A 15,790-nucleotide genomic window follows, 5' to 3' on the forward strand; every position below is an offset into this window, starting at 1 on the left:
TGTTTCACAAACTCTTTGCACCCTACTCTTGCCAGGAACATGTGCATCTCTCATGTTTTCACTTATAATGTGCCAAGTGATATTTAAAGATCCTTTTTGGAATTCAAATCCTTATGGCGCATATTAAGGGGGAGTTGCACATGCTCTTGCTTTATCTTTTATGTTTTTGATACATTATACTCTCATTTGTAAGACTTAAGTATGTTGCCATCAATCACTAAAAAGGGGGAGATTGAAAAGTATCTTGGCCCCCTAAGTGGGTTTTGATGGATTAATGACACAAGCTTAAGTGTCTAATGAACTTTCAAGTGCATAAGCAGGTTTAAAAGGAATGATGGACATGGAGCACTTGTGGATGATCCTCAAAAAGGAAATGAATGAATATGAGGCATACATTGAAGGCTAAATTTATTTTTGGTTTGCATTTGAGTATAGGAATGTCGCACTATTAATAGGGATGCGTAATCTTTGGTCTTTACATTAAAAAAGGTGCTTAAGATGACCTATCCAACCCATGAGAGACACCTTTGCACCTGCACATCACATGGGGATACTTAGAATGGTGCTAACTTGAGAGCTCTGAATTTTTCCAGAGATTGTTCCGGAATATTTCGGAGATTACAGAGTTTCTGGAAAATATTCCGTAAGATTACGGAGGTCTAGAGTTTCCAGGAACTATTCCGGAAGAATTCGGAGTTTCCGAAAAACTCCGGAACTTAACCCCCAACGGCTAGTTTCGGGGTGAAGAGGTATAAATACCCCCTCACCCCCTCCCACAGTCACTCTCTTGACCTAACTTTGTGTTAAGGTGCAGAAAAGCATTCAAGTCCCCCTCTTTACTCCCATTTGGCATTCTTGGTGAGATTTGGTGGGGATTTAAGGAGGGATTCAGGGAAGGGCAAGAGAGAGTGCTAGTGAGCTGATTTCCCATCTCTTGAGCATCTTGTTTTTCATCAAGCCAGTGATTTCACGTTTGTTACTCTTGGAGCTTCAAGCTCCTAGCCGGCTAGGCATTGCCCGTGGAGCATCCAAGGTTGTGGCTGCCTATAGGAAGTTTGTATTACCTCGACGATTGAGTAAGTAACTCTAGCTTGATCTTTGTGGTCGCTAGAGGGAGGAAAGTGGCCTAGGTTTGAAAGGCCCACCCTTTATAGGTTCCTCAACGAAGACGTAGGCTTCGAGTGTGGAGCTGAACTCCGGTGAACAAATCCTTATGTCTCTTGTGCTTGTTGTTCTTATTATTGTTCATATTCAAGCATAGAACATATTTCTAGGGTTTGTGGTCGATTACTTTTCTAGAAAGTTTCCAACCATTCTATCTTGTGCCAAAGGCCTCGAATATCCTGTTGCTTAACCTATATTCAACAATTTACATTTGAGGAAGTCTTACATAAGGTCGTAGTTTAAAGTCCTATTTCTCCAGAGAATCCGTAGATTTCTCTTAAATTCCGCAAGTTGCGGGATTTTCGGAAACTCTGAAAGTTTTTGATAAACTTGTTCGAAGTTTTGAAAAAAATTTCAGGTTTGACTATTCACCCCCTCTAGTTGATATCCTAGATACTTTCATGAACGCTACCTCGAGGTCCTTCCACGAGTCGATGGAGTTCTTATCCAATGATTCGAGCCATGTGAGTGGTGCCGCCTCCATGCAGATAGGGAAGTAGATGTCTTTGGTGTCATCATTTTCCCCAGCTGCTTGTACTGACAGTGAGTAGTACCAGAGACATTGGACTGGGTCCTACTTGCCATCTTACTTGGTGATACCCGGGGGTTTGAATTTTTTTGGGTAGACTTATCCTCCTCACACATCTTGAGACGGCGGGGAACCCGTCAGCATCATCTCCTGGGTGTTCAACTTTTTGCTCGCGCTCGCGGTGGCGTCCGTCGATGATGGTACGAGCATCGCGACTAGCGTTGATCTTGTTGCGAAGGTCTTTTATTGGGTGTTCAGGCTCTAGGTTAGCCCTACAGTGACCACGACCTTCCGAGGGTCCTGCCCAACTACCTTCAGCTCCAGCTTGGCTTGGTCTGGCGCCTCCGAGTTGATTTGGTCTGGACGGAGGACCTCTACGGCTGCTGCCATGTTGACTTTGCTGGGATGGGGAGCATTGGACTGACTGTATCAGATTCTGCTAATCGAGTTGTTCGTACGCGAGTTCAGCCAACTGTCTTGTGTACTTGTTATGAGGCATCGCGCGGGTGATGAGATCAATCGACGCGATGGTAGCTAGGAGAGTACTTTGGTGACGCATTTGAACTGCTTCAAAGGCGTTATCCAGGTTCTGGATTGGTAGGTCCGCTGCAAGGCGGCGGCGGTGCTCTGCTCTTGTGGTGTTTCTTGCTCGTCGTCGAGTTTTTTGAGCTTCGGTTTCTTCTCCGACAACGATGGCGGTGAGGTCATCTTGCGAGACGTCATCCGGGTAACGCTCATGTCACGGGTTTCTATCCCGCTGCTCTTCTTATTCGTCCTCTTGTCCAGTAATGACGGCGAAGAGTTCTCGCTCTGGAGAGTAGCTTCCCGAGCTTGAAGTGATGACCTCCATGGTGCCGCCTTCCTCGTAAATGGGCAATAGTGGAGGTCTCTCCTGGTATGGGAGAGTGTCGAGGTAGGCGATAAGGCGCGAATCATCATTTTTTAGCAAGAGCGGGTGGCTTCATGTTGGGCGAGTAGATGAATCTACCTTGGGGAGTTGACATGATTACCAAGCCCTACTGCGGACCTGATAAAGGAGTCTCCTCATCCGGATCCAAATAGTAGTTGAGGTCCTCGATCGTATCCGTATCGGATTGTGATCTGGACAGGGCAGTCTGATAAATAGTGGCCGCGTTGCGAAGTCCAAACGGGATTCGACTTGGGTGGTAGTCCTACTCGCATGATGGATTATGTGCCGGCTCGTGAAAGTCAATCTGACAGGTGGGAGAAGTTAAGTTGAACTCGGACTTGTCCCCCAGCCTTTGATTAGGTCAAAAATTGAAAATTTGCCGAAATTCTCGACGAGATCCTTTAGAGCTTGCTGCTGGAGCTTCATGGTTTGCTGCTTCTTCTCCGGGGTCAATGCAATGTGGCGGTGGAAATTTCCAGCGCCGTCTGCGATGCAAACCCAGGAGCTGAAGACAAACATCGTGCCTGCTTTGAACGCGACGATTGGCTTGATGATGACTTGTGCCATTAAGTTCGCCAGTGGATTCTCGGTGAGTTCCTCTACCTGGCGCGCCAGCTGTCGGTGTTTAAACCTGGCAACCTACCAAGTGGGGTGCCCGGGGTAGTGTTTTGGTTAATGGGGCTCGTCGAGATCAGGAACTTGAAGGTAAACACAGACACACAATTTAGACAGGTTTAGGCCGCTAGATTGCGTAATACCCTACGTCTTATGTGTTGGTTGGATTGAATCGCTTTGGAGGGGGTCCCTACCTCACCTTATATTGTCGGGGACAAGGTTACAGGTCGGTTGGTTACAAAAATATTAGTTGGATACGACTAGAGGAGTTCTACTCTTATTAGAACGAGTACTTTCTTAATCCTCGACTAGTTTCTGTCTTTCCATGTAGACTACGTCATCCTACGCCATGGTCTTCATATCAGATGTGTTTCGGTGTCCAGCACCATATTTAGGACTATCCAAACCTTCTAGTAGGCCCATAGATGTATGTATGACAGAGGGGAAAGAACAAGCGCGGAAAAACGGTTGGAGGCTCCCGCTAGTGAATCCATGATATAGCAATCCAAGATTTGAATATGTATATTTGCATATAGGAGAGAGAAATTTAGGTCATAGTCTAAAAATTTTAGGTATAGCAACCCATATAAGTATGCTGCTAGAGCAATTTTTTTATGATTTTTAGGTATTGTGGTAGTTTTTAGTTAGAGATGCTCTAATTCAGAAGTTAAGTGCCCTAACTACGTACTCTTGTTTTAAGCAACTTTTGAAGCGGCCAATGCAGTGAAATCGGAACCAGAGTATAACAAAGAGAATATATAAAGGGGGTGTTTGGGAACACCGTGCTAAACTTTAACACCTGTCACATCGGATGTTTAGATACTAATTAGAAGTATTAAACATAGTCTAATTACAAAACTAATTGCACAGATGGAGCCTAATTCGCGAGACAAATCTATTAAGCTTAATTAGTCCATGATTTGACAATGTGGTGCTACAGTAACCATTTGCTAATGATGGATTAATTAGCCTTAATAGATTCGTCTTGCAAATTAGACTCCATCTGTGCAATTAGTTTTGTAATTAACTCATATTTAATCCTTCTAATTAGCATACGAACATCCGATGTGATCCTGCTAAAGTTTAGCACTTGTATCCAAACACCCCAAATAACATCCGCGCAGGCACCGTTGGCTCGCTGTGCATCCCGAGACCTTTCTCGACAGGTGTTGTCTCATCATACGGCAATGATTGACACTTGTCCGTCCACTTTCGTACAGCGAAATGCACAGCCACTTTTCGTCTTTTCCAGCCCAAAAAGGGGGTCGCGTGCACAGGCACAGCCATCAGCCATTGCCTTTGCTTTGCTCAAAGTGGTTTGAACTGAACCTCGGAACTTGGAAGGCTTTGCTGATCCGTGATCGATCGGCGCGAACAAAACTGCAGCTCCATTGGTCCATTTGGCCATCGTACCACGTGGTGCGCGCGACCAACCAGACGCAGCTCCGGAGCACGAAGACGAGGATAATCTCCTTTCAGTTTCCAAAGCGATCTCTCCTGCGTGGTCACCATGATACGAGTAACATGCCCCAGTTGCTTGATAAAGAAACATATATACTACTAGGCATCATTTGGCCATTGCTGAATTGTAACTGATATGGAACCAGAGTGTTTCTCACTCTTAGGCGCACAACATCCAGGACCTTTTATAGTTATACCTAAAGAAAATATTCTTTAAAACGCAGTGGAACCTTTGAAACGATCATTTGTGCATATAGGCAGTTGAACAATAGACCCCATGTACCCTTAGATTAACTACCAATGACTTCGAGCCCACAAAAGATATTATTCAAATAAGATGTGTGGAGTGTACATAGTCGGGCCAGGTTCAAAACCAGGTCCGCCCATGGGTTTTGTCACCTTTATGCAAAACCAGATGAATTAGTTTCTTAAAATAACTAAAAGAGAAAAGGATGATAAATCAATGGTTGGCCGAACCGGACATAGCCGAGGTGTGAAGATCATTCACCATGCTCTCTGTTCACTCAACACATCACTTTTGCAAGCATGAAGGATAAAACCAGTGCACTAAAAAGCGATAAGAGAAATATATAAGGTTGTTACTAAGTTGAGATGATCATACCTTTTAACATCCTTAACTATTTTCCCTCTCACCCAAAGGCCGGCAAGCCCTTAACCATCTACAAATGGGAATAAAACCGGAGGCCGTGTTGTGAGTGGAATTAGCGTACTACTATTATAGGATATAGCCAGTGTATAAACCTACAAGGGAGCACGACCTTTCAAGATAATGAATGTGCATGCATGTTAAGGTCATGGTACGAGGTAGGCTGATGGGTGGGATGTCGACATCTCCCCATATGTTAATCAGAATCAAATAATAAGGCCCCTCAGAACGTCAAAGGACATATATATCCTCTAATACTATGCAACAAACGAATAACTATATTTTAGAGAGCAATGGTCCTATCATGTACTCCCTCCGTCCTAAATTACTATTCGTTTGGCTTTTCTATGCACCTAAACATATTCTTACGTCTAGTTACATAACAAAGTTATGTATCTAGAAAAGTCAAAACGAATTGTAATTTGGGACGGAGGGAGTAGTAGTTATTTATGTCGTCCTGTTTGCCATCTATATCGAAGTCGATTTTCAATCATTGACCAAAGTTTCTTTGTTTGCTAACAAATTAACAAGAGGCCGGCCTTGACACATACTGCTGTAGTGCTGTACATACTGTTGTAGAGCCAATGGTGTCATCAATCACCTGGAGGGTTTCCATTTGTGCCAACAATAAAATATATATGTCCTAATTAACATGGTTTATGTGCTACTCCTATACAGTAGCACATCGTCATCCCTGATTAAGCAGCTGGCTAGGCTCAACGAGAAGCTAAATAGAGGACTGCTAGTTGAGCCACTTTGCCCACTTGCATCAATTCTCCAAGCATAATATAAAACCTAATCGGCACTTGGCCTTGTCCTTCTTAGCTTCCTCCTTCAGGTATAGCTGAACCGGCAGTATCGGAGGCTAGGAACGAACCCACCTGCTTTAATTAAGCTAGCTTCCGTTTCCACCACCAGATCTATCGTTCTCCTTCATCTTCTTCTTCTAGCTAGCTTCTTGTTGTTGATCTTATTAGATCTGAGAGAGAAAGATGGGGAGGGGGAAGATCGTGATCAGGAGGATAGACAACTCGACGAGCAGGCAGGTGACCTTCTCCAAGAGGAGGAACGGGCTGCTGAAGAAGGCCAAGGAGCTCTCCATCCTCTGCGATGCAGAGGTCGGCCTCATCATCTTCTCCAGCACCGGCAGGCTCTACGAGTTCTCCAGCACCAAGTAGGATTTCTTTCACATATGTTACTGCATAGATTTCCTATATTGGTTTGGATTACTTTCAACTGATCTGTCTAATTTGATAGCTAGCGAGAACTCTAGATGTGTGGCTAGATTAGAAATAATGGAACGATCTCAAGTATTTCTGTGCAAAATAATATTAAAACATGATCCTTATATAACAATTAATAACAAGATCCATGTGGGAAAAAAACTTTGGTCTTTAAGGCACAGTATCTGAAAGGGTTTTATCCTATAAGTGGGTCTGATAACTAACCTCATATCATGAAATCAAACGTTTCGATTTTTTTATGGAAATGTTGTTATATTAGCATACATTTCCATCCAAACAAATGAAGCATCAAAGCAAAAGAAATTGGTATGCAAGACTAGAGGAATGTTCATTCTATTTGTGAAATCTAAGGGAGTCAAATGAAACAAAGGGTTTCGATGTTAGGAAATTATATTACTATGATCACCATAGAAATATAACTCCCTGTCTGACTTTGTACACATACAAACTAAAACTACAACATCGTATCATTGATGACAGTTAAAAAACTGAAGAGCTAATAGTGCACCATGCAATCTTGAATCCTGGTAGTAATTAAATGAGGAATTAATACAATGACTGTTATGAAATATTTCAAAAATGTTTTGAATACAAAAAAAGTTAGGTATATGTATTAAACTATTAATATACGTATTAGGGCCCTATATATTAGTATTTAGTGCATATACTACTATTTGGTAAAGCATCTTCTGTTAGGCTACCTTAGCTTTGTATTACATCTAACTTAAAATGCAAACAAACAAAAGAACTAACTGCACTATTTTGTGTTTTTCTCTACGTTTTTAGCATGAAAGCTGTGATCGACCGGTACGGAAAGGCAAAAGAGGATCAGATCAGCATGATCAATGCAACTTCAGAACTTATGGTACGGTGAGGAATAATTTCGTACATGTATATATTGTTATATACTTATTAATTTTTAAACTCACCATAGTACTTGGGTGAGATGGCACTGTGTCATGTGATGTTGGTCTGGCCAAGGCCAGGTGCTTAGTCCTTTAGGTTTCTTTTCTAATTAGTACCACTACTAGAAAAATGACCTCTCGTCCCTAACATTAGTACCGGTCACTTTTGAACCCGGTACTAATGCTAACATTAGTACCGAATTCAAGTTTGGGGCCCGGAGGCCCTCTAGTACCGGGTGGGGGCTCCATCCAGTACTAGAGGTCACCCTCCGTCCGCGCAATTTATTTTCTTCTTTTTTCCCCTCGAGGCGCGGTCCTCCATCGCCTGACCTCCTTCTCACTCCGACACCCCTCCTCTCTGGTCCTTATCTTCTCCTTCTCACTCCCTCCATCCTAGCCTGCTCCCTCTTCCAGCTCACTCCAGCACCCCTCCTCTCTCCCTCCCTCTCTCACTCCTCCCGACCCCTCTGCCTCCCCTCCCCCCTCCGCTCACCCCTCACCGGCGGTGAGGAGCAGCGGCGGGGCGAGGTGAGGCGGCAGCGCGGATAGGCGGCAGTGGCAGGATGGCGGCGGCGGCGGGAGGGCGGGGGTGAGTGGATGCGGCGAGAGAGCGCGGCGGGATGGCTCGAGCAGCGGGAGGACGAGGCGGAGGGGGCCGGCGGCGGGCGGACGAGGCGGAGGAGGAGGAGGCGAAGGGGGCCGGCGGCGGGCGGAGGAGGGAAAGGAGGAGGAGGAGGCGGAGGGAGGCCGGGACCGACGGGAGGATTTTCTTTTTTAAATTTTTTTTAATACCCTCTAGTACCGGTTATTCCAACCGGTACTAGAGTACCCCTCCTCTAGTACCGGATTGCTAGTACCTTTTGCACAACCGGTACTAGAGGGGGGTTGGGAATCGGTACTGGAGCCACTTTTTCTAGCGGTGTACTCCATCCGTCCCAAATTACAGGTCGTTTTAGCTTTATTATAATCATAAACTTTGTTATGCACTTAGATATACCCTATGTCTATATGCATAATAATATCTATACATCTAGAAAACCCAAAATGATCTATAATTTGGGACGGAGGGAGTATGATTTTTATCTGCTGATTCATTCATGAATGTGTATATGATGCATCAATGCTGAAAGTGATTCTGGTCCTTTGTTGATTGGGGATCAAACATTGAGGGTACTGCTTTTGAATAAAGCTTATTAATAGTGATTAAAAATTTGCGGGGCCTAGTTGGAGTGTGAAGATAGTTGGGTCATGTTCGGCATTGCTTTTACTGCAACAACTCCGAAGAAAAAATAAAACAGAACATGTACCAAATAAATAAGGTTAAATTAGTAAGCAGAAGCTGCTTTCCACCAGCATCTCTGGGCTATGCCGTGACAATCAGGCCATTGGCGTGTAGAAAAAAATCTCAATGACAAGACTTAGTTGGAGTGATAGGATTAACCGTGACGGACAAGATCTAAATGATGTGTAGACGGGCTTGATCTGACCTAACTTAGATAGCTTATTCATGAGCAAATCATATCTGGAAATGTCTAATATACTCTTAACGTACCGAACCGTTTAGGCCCTAATCACAACGAGCATCCGCTACTTGGGCGTAGTCGTCCTCACATCCTACATCATTCCACGAGAGTTATCGTATCCCACCTTGTCTACTAACCAAATACATAAAAAAAAGGATGGATGATCCCATCCTACATCATTCTATGAGCCAACACACTCTAATTTCTAGGGTTGTAGCAGAATTTGTAGTGATTTATTAGGTCTTTCTGGTTTATATATTACTATATTAGGTTTTCGGATTCTTATCTTTCGTAAGATCGCAATGGGTGCCCACACCAGCAACAGTGTGAGTCAGTGAGTGTGCTTTCTAGCACAAACCAAATTATCGGGAACCTAGTAAGCACCCAGGATTTCCCCCGTCTGGCTCCATGTCACAAGCTTCGCCTTAATTATCTGATCTGTTACTAACCAGCCTTCTCTCTTTCGCTCTTCCTAATAACGAGTGATAATCGTATGATATACGGAAATATGGTATGACAATTCAATTGACCTTGTTTGAAGCTTTACAACGATGGGGCGAATTGCTAGACGGGAAGACTTGTAACTTAATCAAAAAATAATTTATTCTAATAGATGTTATTGTTCAAAGTTAAAATGATTTGATTTAAGATAAACTTAAAAGTGCTTACACTTTTGGCCGGAGAGAATATAGCGGTGGTTGTGTCTGCAAAGGGCTGTTTGCATATACAGGAACCAGAGCTGACCTTTTCAAAATAGTCATAAAGTTTTTTTGTAACACCGAAACTAATAAAAAAACAAGGACTGCTGATTCAGACAGTATGGCACGGTAAGGCCTACAGTCCTGACAGCTATCTGCCGGTGTTCTGTGAGTAGCATAGCATGGGTTCGGTCTTATACAAGTTATAACACACAAAAAGAGAAGAAAATACATGAACGAAAATAATGAGCATACAATTCGTCCTCGACAGCATAGAGCTTTTACAGAGGCTATAGTCCTCAGAGCAGTCAGCTGTAGACGTCGACGTACAGCACCATCATCCGAGCCCATGAAGCCAGAGCAACCACCATCGACGTCAGAAAACGAGGTCAAAGCCAAGACGCTCCACGGTTCATCCTAGGAAAGAAGGCAGATGAAAAGAGTGCACCGGAACAAAATCCATGGCGTTTCAGCCTTCAATACTTACACAATAGTTTAGGACTGCGCACATTAACTACTGAATATGCTATCTGAACTTCTATCTATGCTTAGAAACGGGCATAGTGATTTCACACCATCCCTGCTATGGTAACTGGTGCAAAAGGACATGGAACCCTTTAAAATACATTTGTTAAGAAATTAACTGAAACTTCGTCATTGGCACAAGTTAAAGAATACTAAAATATCAAATGCTGGAACAACCAGAACAATTAGACAATGTAACTGACACTAGTATGAGACCGGTATCATGATTCATGTCAAGCTAGATGAGCTGTATTATGTGCAGAACATCATTCCATACCGGTCGTTTCATGATGACTTTTCCTTTCTAATTATCAAGAAAAGGCCAGATCATCACCTACAGGCTATGGTAATGAAGATTATGATATGTATCTGCTTTCACACTTGGTGCTGCTCCAACGTTGCGTTAGGCAATATCAAGCTTCAAAGATGACAGAACTATGATACTATTTACAAATAGAGCACCACAATGGTCACAGACCTCAAACTACAAATTCTTATGAGAGAATGCAAGAGACAGCATTCTTTAGGAAAAGAGACAAACTAAACCGAATTTACCTTGAAATCAGGTTGGGTGACTGTAATGCAGCAATGTTCCTCTGCTGATTGTTCCAACGTTAGTGATAAGCTGCAAACCCGTAAACTTAGTAACATTGTATGAAGTGGAGTAGTATTCATTATCAAATTTATGGTAACAGAGACCATAGCATACATGTTCAGATGTCTACTGTAAAACTAAATCACAGCATTATAGTTCCAACTACTTGCATGTAAATTAAACAGGCATGTTAACCCCAGATGCAAAGCATGTGCAGTTAATGAGCATTGATTAATTTTTAGCAGCATATTCATACATCATGCAAAACATTTCTCAATTGTTTTTCCAAAGTTATTTTTGCAGCTCAGAAACTGACAATACTTCTTGTTTTACTGGTAGCTCTGGCAAAGGGAGGCAGCAAGCTTGAGGCAACAACTGCACAACTTGCAAGAAAGCCACAAGTATGATCTTCCAATTGATTCTGAAACCCAAAAAAAAGCACTCATTAGTACAAATTTTAGCGGCCATATGGATTACTTTATAAGAACTGTCTAAACCAAAAAATGAAACCTTTTCAGCCAGTAATGAGGGAAAAATCTAGTTACCCAAGCGCTCAGTACACAACTCAGAAAAGGAAATCAGATAGTCTCTCCTATCAATATAATAAGCTGTTTCGTTTTGACCTGTGTACCCCTTTTTTAATTTTACATGAGATTAATTTCAATATCCTACCTAAGATAATGTGAAAAATCCTTACTTATTGTAGGCAACTAATGGGAGAGGAGCTTTCAGGCCTAGGTGTGAGGGACCTCCAAAGTTTAGAGAATCGTCTTGAAATGAGCCTACGTAGTGTCAGAATGCAGAAGGTCATATTCATTATCCATTTTGTTTCCACATTTTGTTTTTTCTATTCACTTTAATCTGATATGAGTAAACATATATCAAACAGGACCATCTTTTGAAAAGTGATATTGAAGAGTTACACAGGAAGGTTAAGCCCGACAATCTGCCCTTCTATTATTTTCAGACAAATGATCATGCATGGAAGTTGCTGCATCCTAATTACATATATATTGATGGTGATACAGGGTAGAATGATTCACCAGGAAAACATGGAACTGTGTAGAAGAGTAAATATCATGTCGCAACAAAAAATGGAACTGCATAGAAAGGTTTGACAAATGATCTTTTGCTGAAACTTTAACTAAATAAAGATGCAATGTCAACAGCTAAGCTAAATGACTTGATTCAGCTCCAGGCCAGTGAACCAAGAGATGTTGCTGATGCAAATACAAGCTCTAGCACTCCCTACAGCTTTAGTATTGCACAAGATGCAGATGTTCCTTCCAATCTTGTGCAGAGACAATCACACCAAAAGGAGGGGGAGCACTGCAAAACAGGGGCTCCAGAACTGGGGTAAATACTAATTTTCTAGAATCCAAAAGGTTGAGTTACTCCTAGAAGTATGAATCCTAATGAAGAACCTATGTTTGATATGTTGCAGGCTTCAACTGCACTAAAAAAATGCAGTGAAAGCTGCAAAACAGTGTGGCTTTTCACCGATTCACACATGCGGAGCACTTGTGGTTGCAATAAGTATTTTGTGAAATATACCGAGTGGAAAACTGGCTTGTACACAGACTACATATAGAACCAATCATGTTATCTGATGCCCCACTGTATTGAAAACGACTTATTGGTCATTGTAACAACTAATATGGTATACTTGATTATTGTACTGTTGTTGACTTTGAAGATAATTCTGCAAAACGATGGTAACAAAGAAAGAATGCCAGTAAACATCATACGCCGTGCCCAAGGATTCTATTCAGTTCTCAATATTTGTGATCAAGTAATAATACAGTTGGTTATTCAAATTTGATTTTTTACCATTAGAAATGCAGGTCGTTTTTTCACAGCCTCAAGATGGTTAATTTTTAGTGGCTATATGCTTGAAAGTGCTCTTTGGTTCAACAGACCATTTTCTATGCAACTGGCTTATTATATTCTTTTGGCAAGTATGGAAAGAAAGAATTTACATGCCAATCAAGAATTAAATGTTCAGTTGTGTCATATGATTATCAACAGCGTTGAGTGACTGGACTAGATACAATGCATCAGAGTATTTTCTTGCCAAAATTGTGGGTCCTTGACAGCACCCAAAGGTTATGCCAACATGAATGAAAGTGGTCAAGTACTTTATAATAATCTCACCATTCTTCTTTATTTGATTCTGATATCTTTTAACCATTACTTTAAATGTACATTTAACAAAGAAAAATTGGTGCGGTAGCTTCAAATGGCCGATCTAGATACTTCTGAACATATTAGCTGCCGAATTTTAGAAACTTGGTATAGAAGTTTTGACTACTCATTTTTGGATCGTCAATGTTCCTGACTAGCCAATTCTAAGCATCAAATAAAAAGGAAGGGAGGGCGTGGTAGTCAATCATCACTCGATGACTAGATCTTGGTAAGAATTAAGAACCAAATAGGTACGTGGATTTGACTTAAAGTTGTACTTAGTCGTTTAAAATATCTCATATTCTAAGTTGAAGCACACTTCAAGTGGATGCAGAAATTATGATTTATTTTTCATTACTTATTATGGTCTGGAAAACACCTCGTAATTCATTATTAGAAAATGTATGATCATGAGATGCACATATAGTTGCATAGAAGGAGAAAGGCCCATAGAGGTGAACTGTAGGCCCATGAAGGCAAATGGACATTAGAAATGAAGGTCGTTTGCTCCTGCTTGAAAGGATTTACAGGGTCACACTTCAAGATTCTTGGCACCTATTTGCTTGAAAGTGCCCTTTTGTTCAACAGATTATTTTCTATCCAACTGGCTAATTGCAATCTTTTGGCCAGTATGACAAAGCAAGAATTTGTATGCCAATCAAGAATTAAATGGGCATTATCAAGTGTTAGTAACTGAACTATTAACACAAAGTATCAGAGTCTTGCATGAAAAGTGGATCCACGATGGCACCAAAAGGGCATGCAAACATGAAATGGAAGTGGTCAAATACTCTATCATTCTTACACTTAAAAAAACAATGATGTTGTAGCTTTCATATGGACAATCTAGATACTTCTGACATATTAGCAGTTGAATTTTAGAAATTTGATTCGAAAAAATATAAGTTTGCCTAAGTTTCTGGAACGTCAATGCTCATGACTACACCGGTTCAAACTTTTAAGTCATCAAATAAAAAGTTAAAAACAAAGGGAAGGCATAGTAGTCAATCGTCACTCAATGACTAGATCTTGGTAAGAAATAAGAACCAGGTATACGGATTTAACTGAAAGTTGTGCTTACTTCTTGCATTCTAGTTGGAGCACATTTCAATTGGTTAAATTTCTCGTATTCTAGTTAAAGCACACTTCAAGTGGGCAAGTAAAGTATGTTTTTATTTGTCATCGCTTATAGTTTGGGAAAAACCTTGTAATTAATTATTAGAAGATGTACAATCATGAACTGCACAGACAGTTGCATAGAAGGAGAAAGGCCCATAGAGGTGAACTGCAGGCCCATGAAAGCGAACTGCAGGACCAGCCTTCTAGATTAGAAGCTACAAAAGCTCCGTTTCTGGAACCAATAGCTTGAAGAAACCAGCTACGCAAAACTAATACACCTTATGATGAACGCAAGCTTGGTTCCTTACTTGTGACTTCCTTGCAAGTAATGCAGTTCCTGCCTCATGCTTGGTGCCACCGCATGCAGTACGCCAATTACGCCAAAAGCTACTCAAGCACAAGTAAACAAATGTCAGAACACTCAGCAACCAATGTTAAATTGTTTGAGAAATTTATGCTGACATTAAACCGAAAACATAATGCAGTATCATCGCTGCATCATTCGAATACCAAAAATCAGCTTACCCCAAATCATGTTTTTTCAGATGTTTAAATTGGCTCTAAATAAGCTAAAATATCATGGGCATTGTATCATTAGCTACGTATACTGTCAGATCACCATAGTACGAGTTAAAAAAAAATCAGACCGTGCACTGGAGCAGCTAACTTTCCCAGCGTAAAAAGAAACCAAAAATGAAGCATATCAGGAACAAGTCAATTCGAAATCCAGATAGGAAACTGGGCTCCTGTCTAATCAAACACGAAACTGATATATCTCTAGCCATCTAATTAACTACGAATCTGGAATATCCTTCGAATAACTTGCAGCTAAGAACATCCCTCTCAAGCCCGCCCCAACCTACTCGTGAAATCCACTCGGAAAATAACCATTAACACCAGAGAGCCAAACCCCGGATCTATCACACATGCACCAGCCGCGATCACCGCTCAAAACAAGACATCTGAGCAGAAAATGGCATCGAGATCTCTCTACAAGATCTTACGAGGGTAAAAAAAAAACAGTAGCATCTAGAAACTTCTCCATACCTTGGAATCCCCCGCGACTTCCATCCGGCCCGGCCAATGAGCAGAGGGCTGCGTGCGAGTGTGCTGATGTGCCGTCGATGTCCCCGGAGGCGCCGGTTTTTATAGCGGGCGCCGCGAAGTGTCTAGAAGGATCGAAACCGAATCGACGAGTCTAGAACCCCCGACCCCCCAAGTGGAGATAGGAAAAGCGAGAGGAGGGGTGATGCAACGGGATTGGCTTTTTGGCGGAGAGAGCGGCTTAGCGGGTGATTAGCGGGGGATTTGGGGTGACTAGCGGATTGTTAATTGTGGCGGGGAGCGAGGGCTTGTGGCTGCGCACGCGGCCACGTCGACGCCGCGGATTTTAAACGGAACAGGTGTCGGGAGCGAGCGTGGGAGGGGTAGTACTTTGTCCAATCAGGCCCTGGCTTTTTATATGCTGGTCCCCTCCTAGCTGCGAGTAAACTAGTTGCGGAATTCCGAGAGTGGCCTGGGAACCTCGAAAGTTCTAGAACTTGTACCTGGCTTTCGAATTTTCTGCGCTTGGTTTGGTAGTGCCATGTCCTTGTCCAGTGATACGCCGGATGTCTGTTAGGTTAGCCACTTTGCACGCCCTCTCTTCCTG

The 15,790-nt window shown here is 42.2% G+C and overlaps 1 protein-coding gene and 1 long non-coding RNA gene across 2 annotated transcripts; one reads left to right on the forward strand and one right to left on the reverse strand.

Moving 5' to 3' along the window:
• The first annotated feature begins 6,115 nt into the window (after window positions 1-6,115).
• On the forward strand, window positions 6,116-12,581 carry LOC117845043 (MADS-box transcription factor 57). Its single transcript, XM_034726299.2, has 8 exons — window positions 6,116-6,520; window positions 7,377-7,455; window positions 11,176-11,237; window positions 11,543-11,642; window positions 11,726-11,767; window positions 11,865-11,948; window positions 12,029-12,192; window positions 12,281-12,581. Exons 1-8 carry the CDS (start codon window positions 6,339-6,341, stop codon window positions 12,294-12,296), a joined length of 729 nt encoding a protein of 242 aa, XP_034582190.1. The 5' UTR covers window positions 6,116-6,338; the 3' UTR covers window positions 12,297-12,581.
• LOC117845924 (uncharacterized) lies at window positions 9,807-15,573 on the reverse strand. Its single transcript, XR_004638253.2, has 4 exons — window positions 15,187-15,573; window positions 14,448-14,526; window positions 10,797-11,257; window positions 9,807-10,133 (listed from the first exon to the last, which is right to left on the reverse strand). It is a non-coding gene; the product is annotated as an uncharacterized lncRNA (long non-coding RNA).
• Between the last annotated feature and the right edge of the window lie 217 nt (window positions 15,574-15,790).

The sequence above is a fragment of the Setaria viridis genome, chromosome 1 (genome assembly GCF_005286985.2).
Source record: "Setaria viridis chromosome 1, Setaria_viridis_v4.0, whole genome shotgun sequence".
In the NCBI taxonomy this organism is placed as follows: Eukaryota; Viridiplantae; Streptophyta; class Magnoliopsida; order Poales; family Poaceae; genus Setaria; species Setaria viridis.

Coding starts and splice junctions, on each gene's coding strand:
- LOC117845043 (XM_034726299.2), top strand. CDS start 6,339: ATGGGGAGGGGGAAGATCGTGATCAGGAGGATAGACAACTCGACGAGC. Junction 11,238..11,542: donor AACTTGCAAGAAAGCCACAA/GTATGATCTTCC, acceptor TACTTATTGTAG/GCAACTAATGGGAGAGGAGC. Junction 11,949..12,028: donor AAATGGAACTGCATAGAAAG/GTTTGACAAATG, acceptor GACTTGATTCAG/CTCCAGGCCAGTGAACCAAG.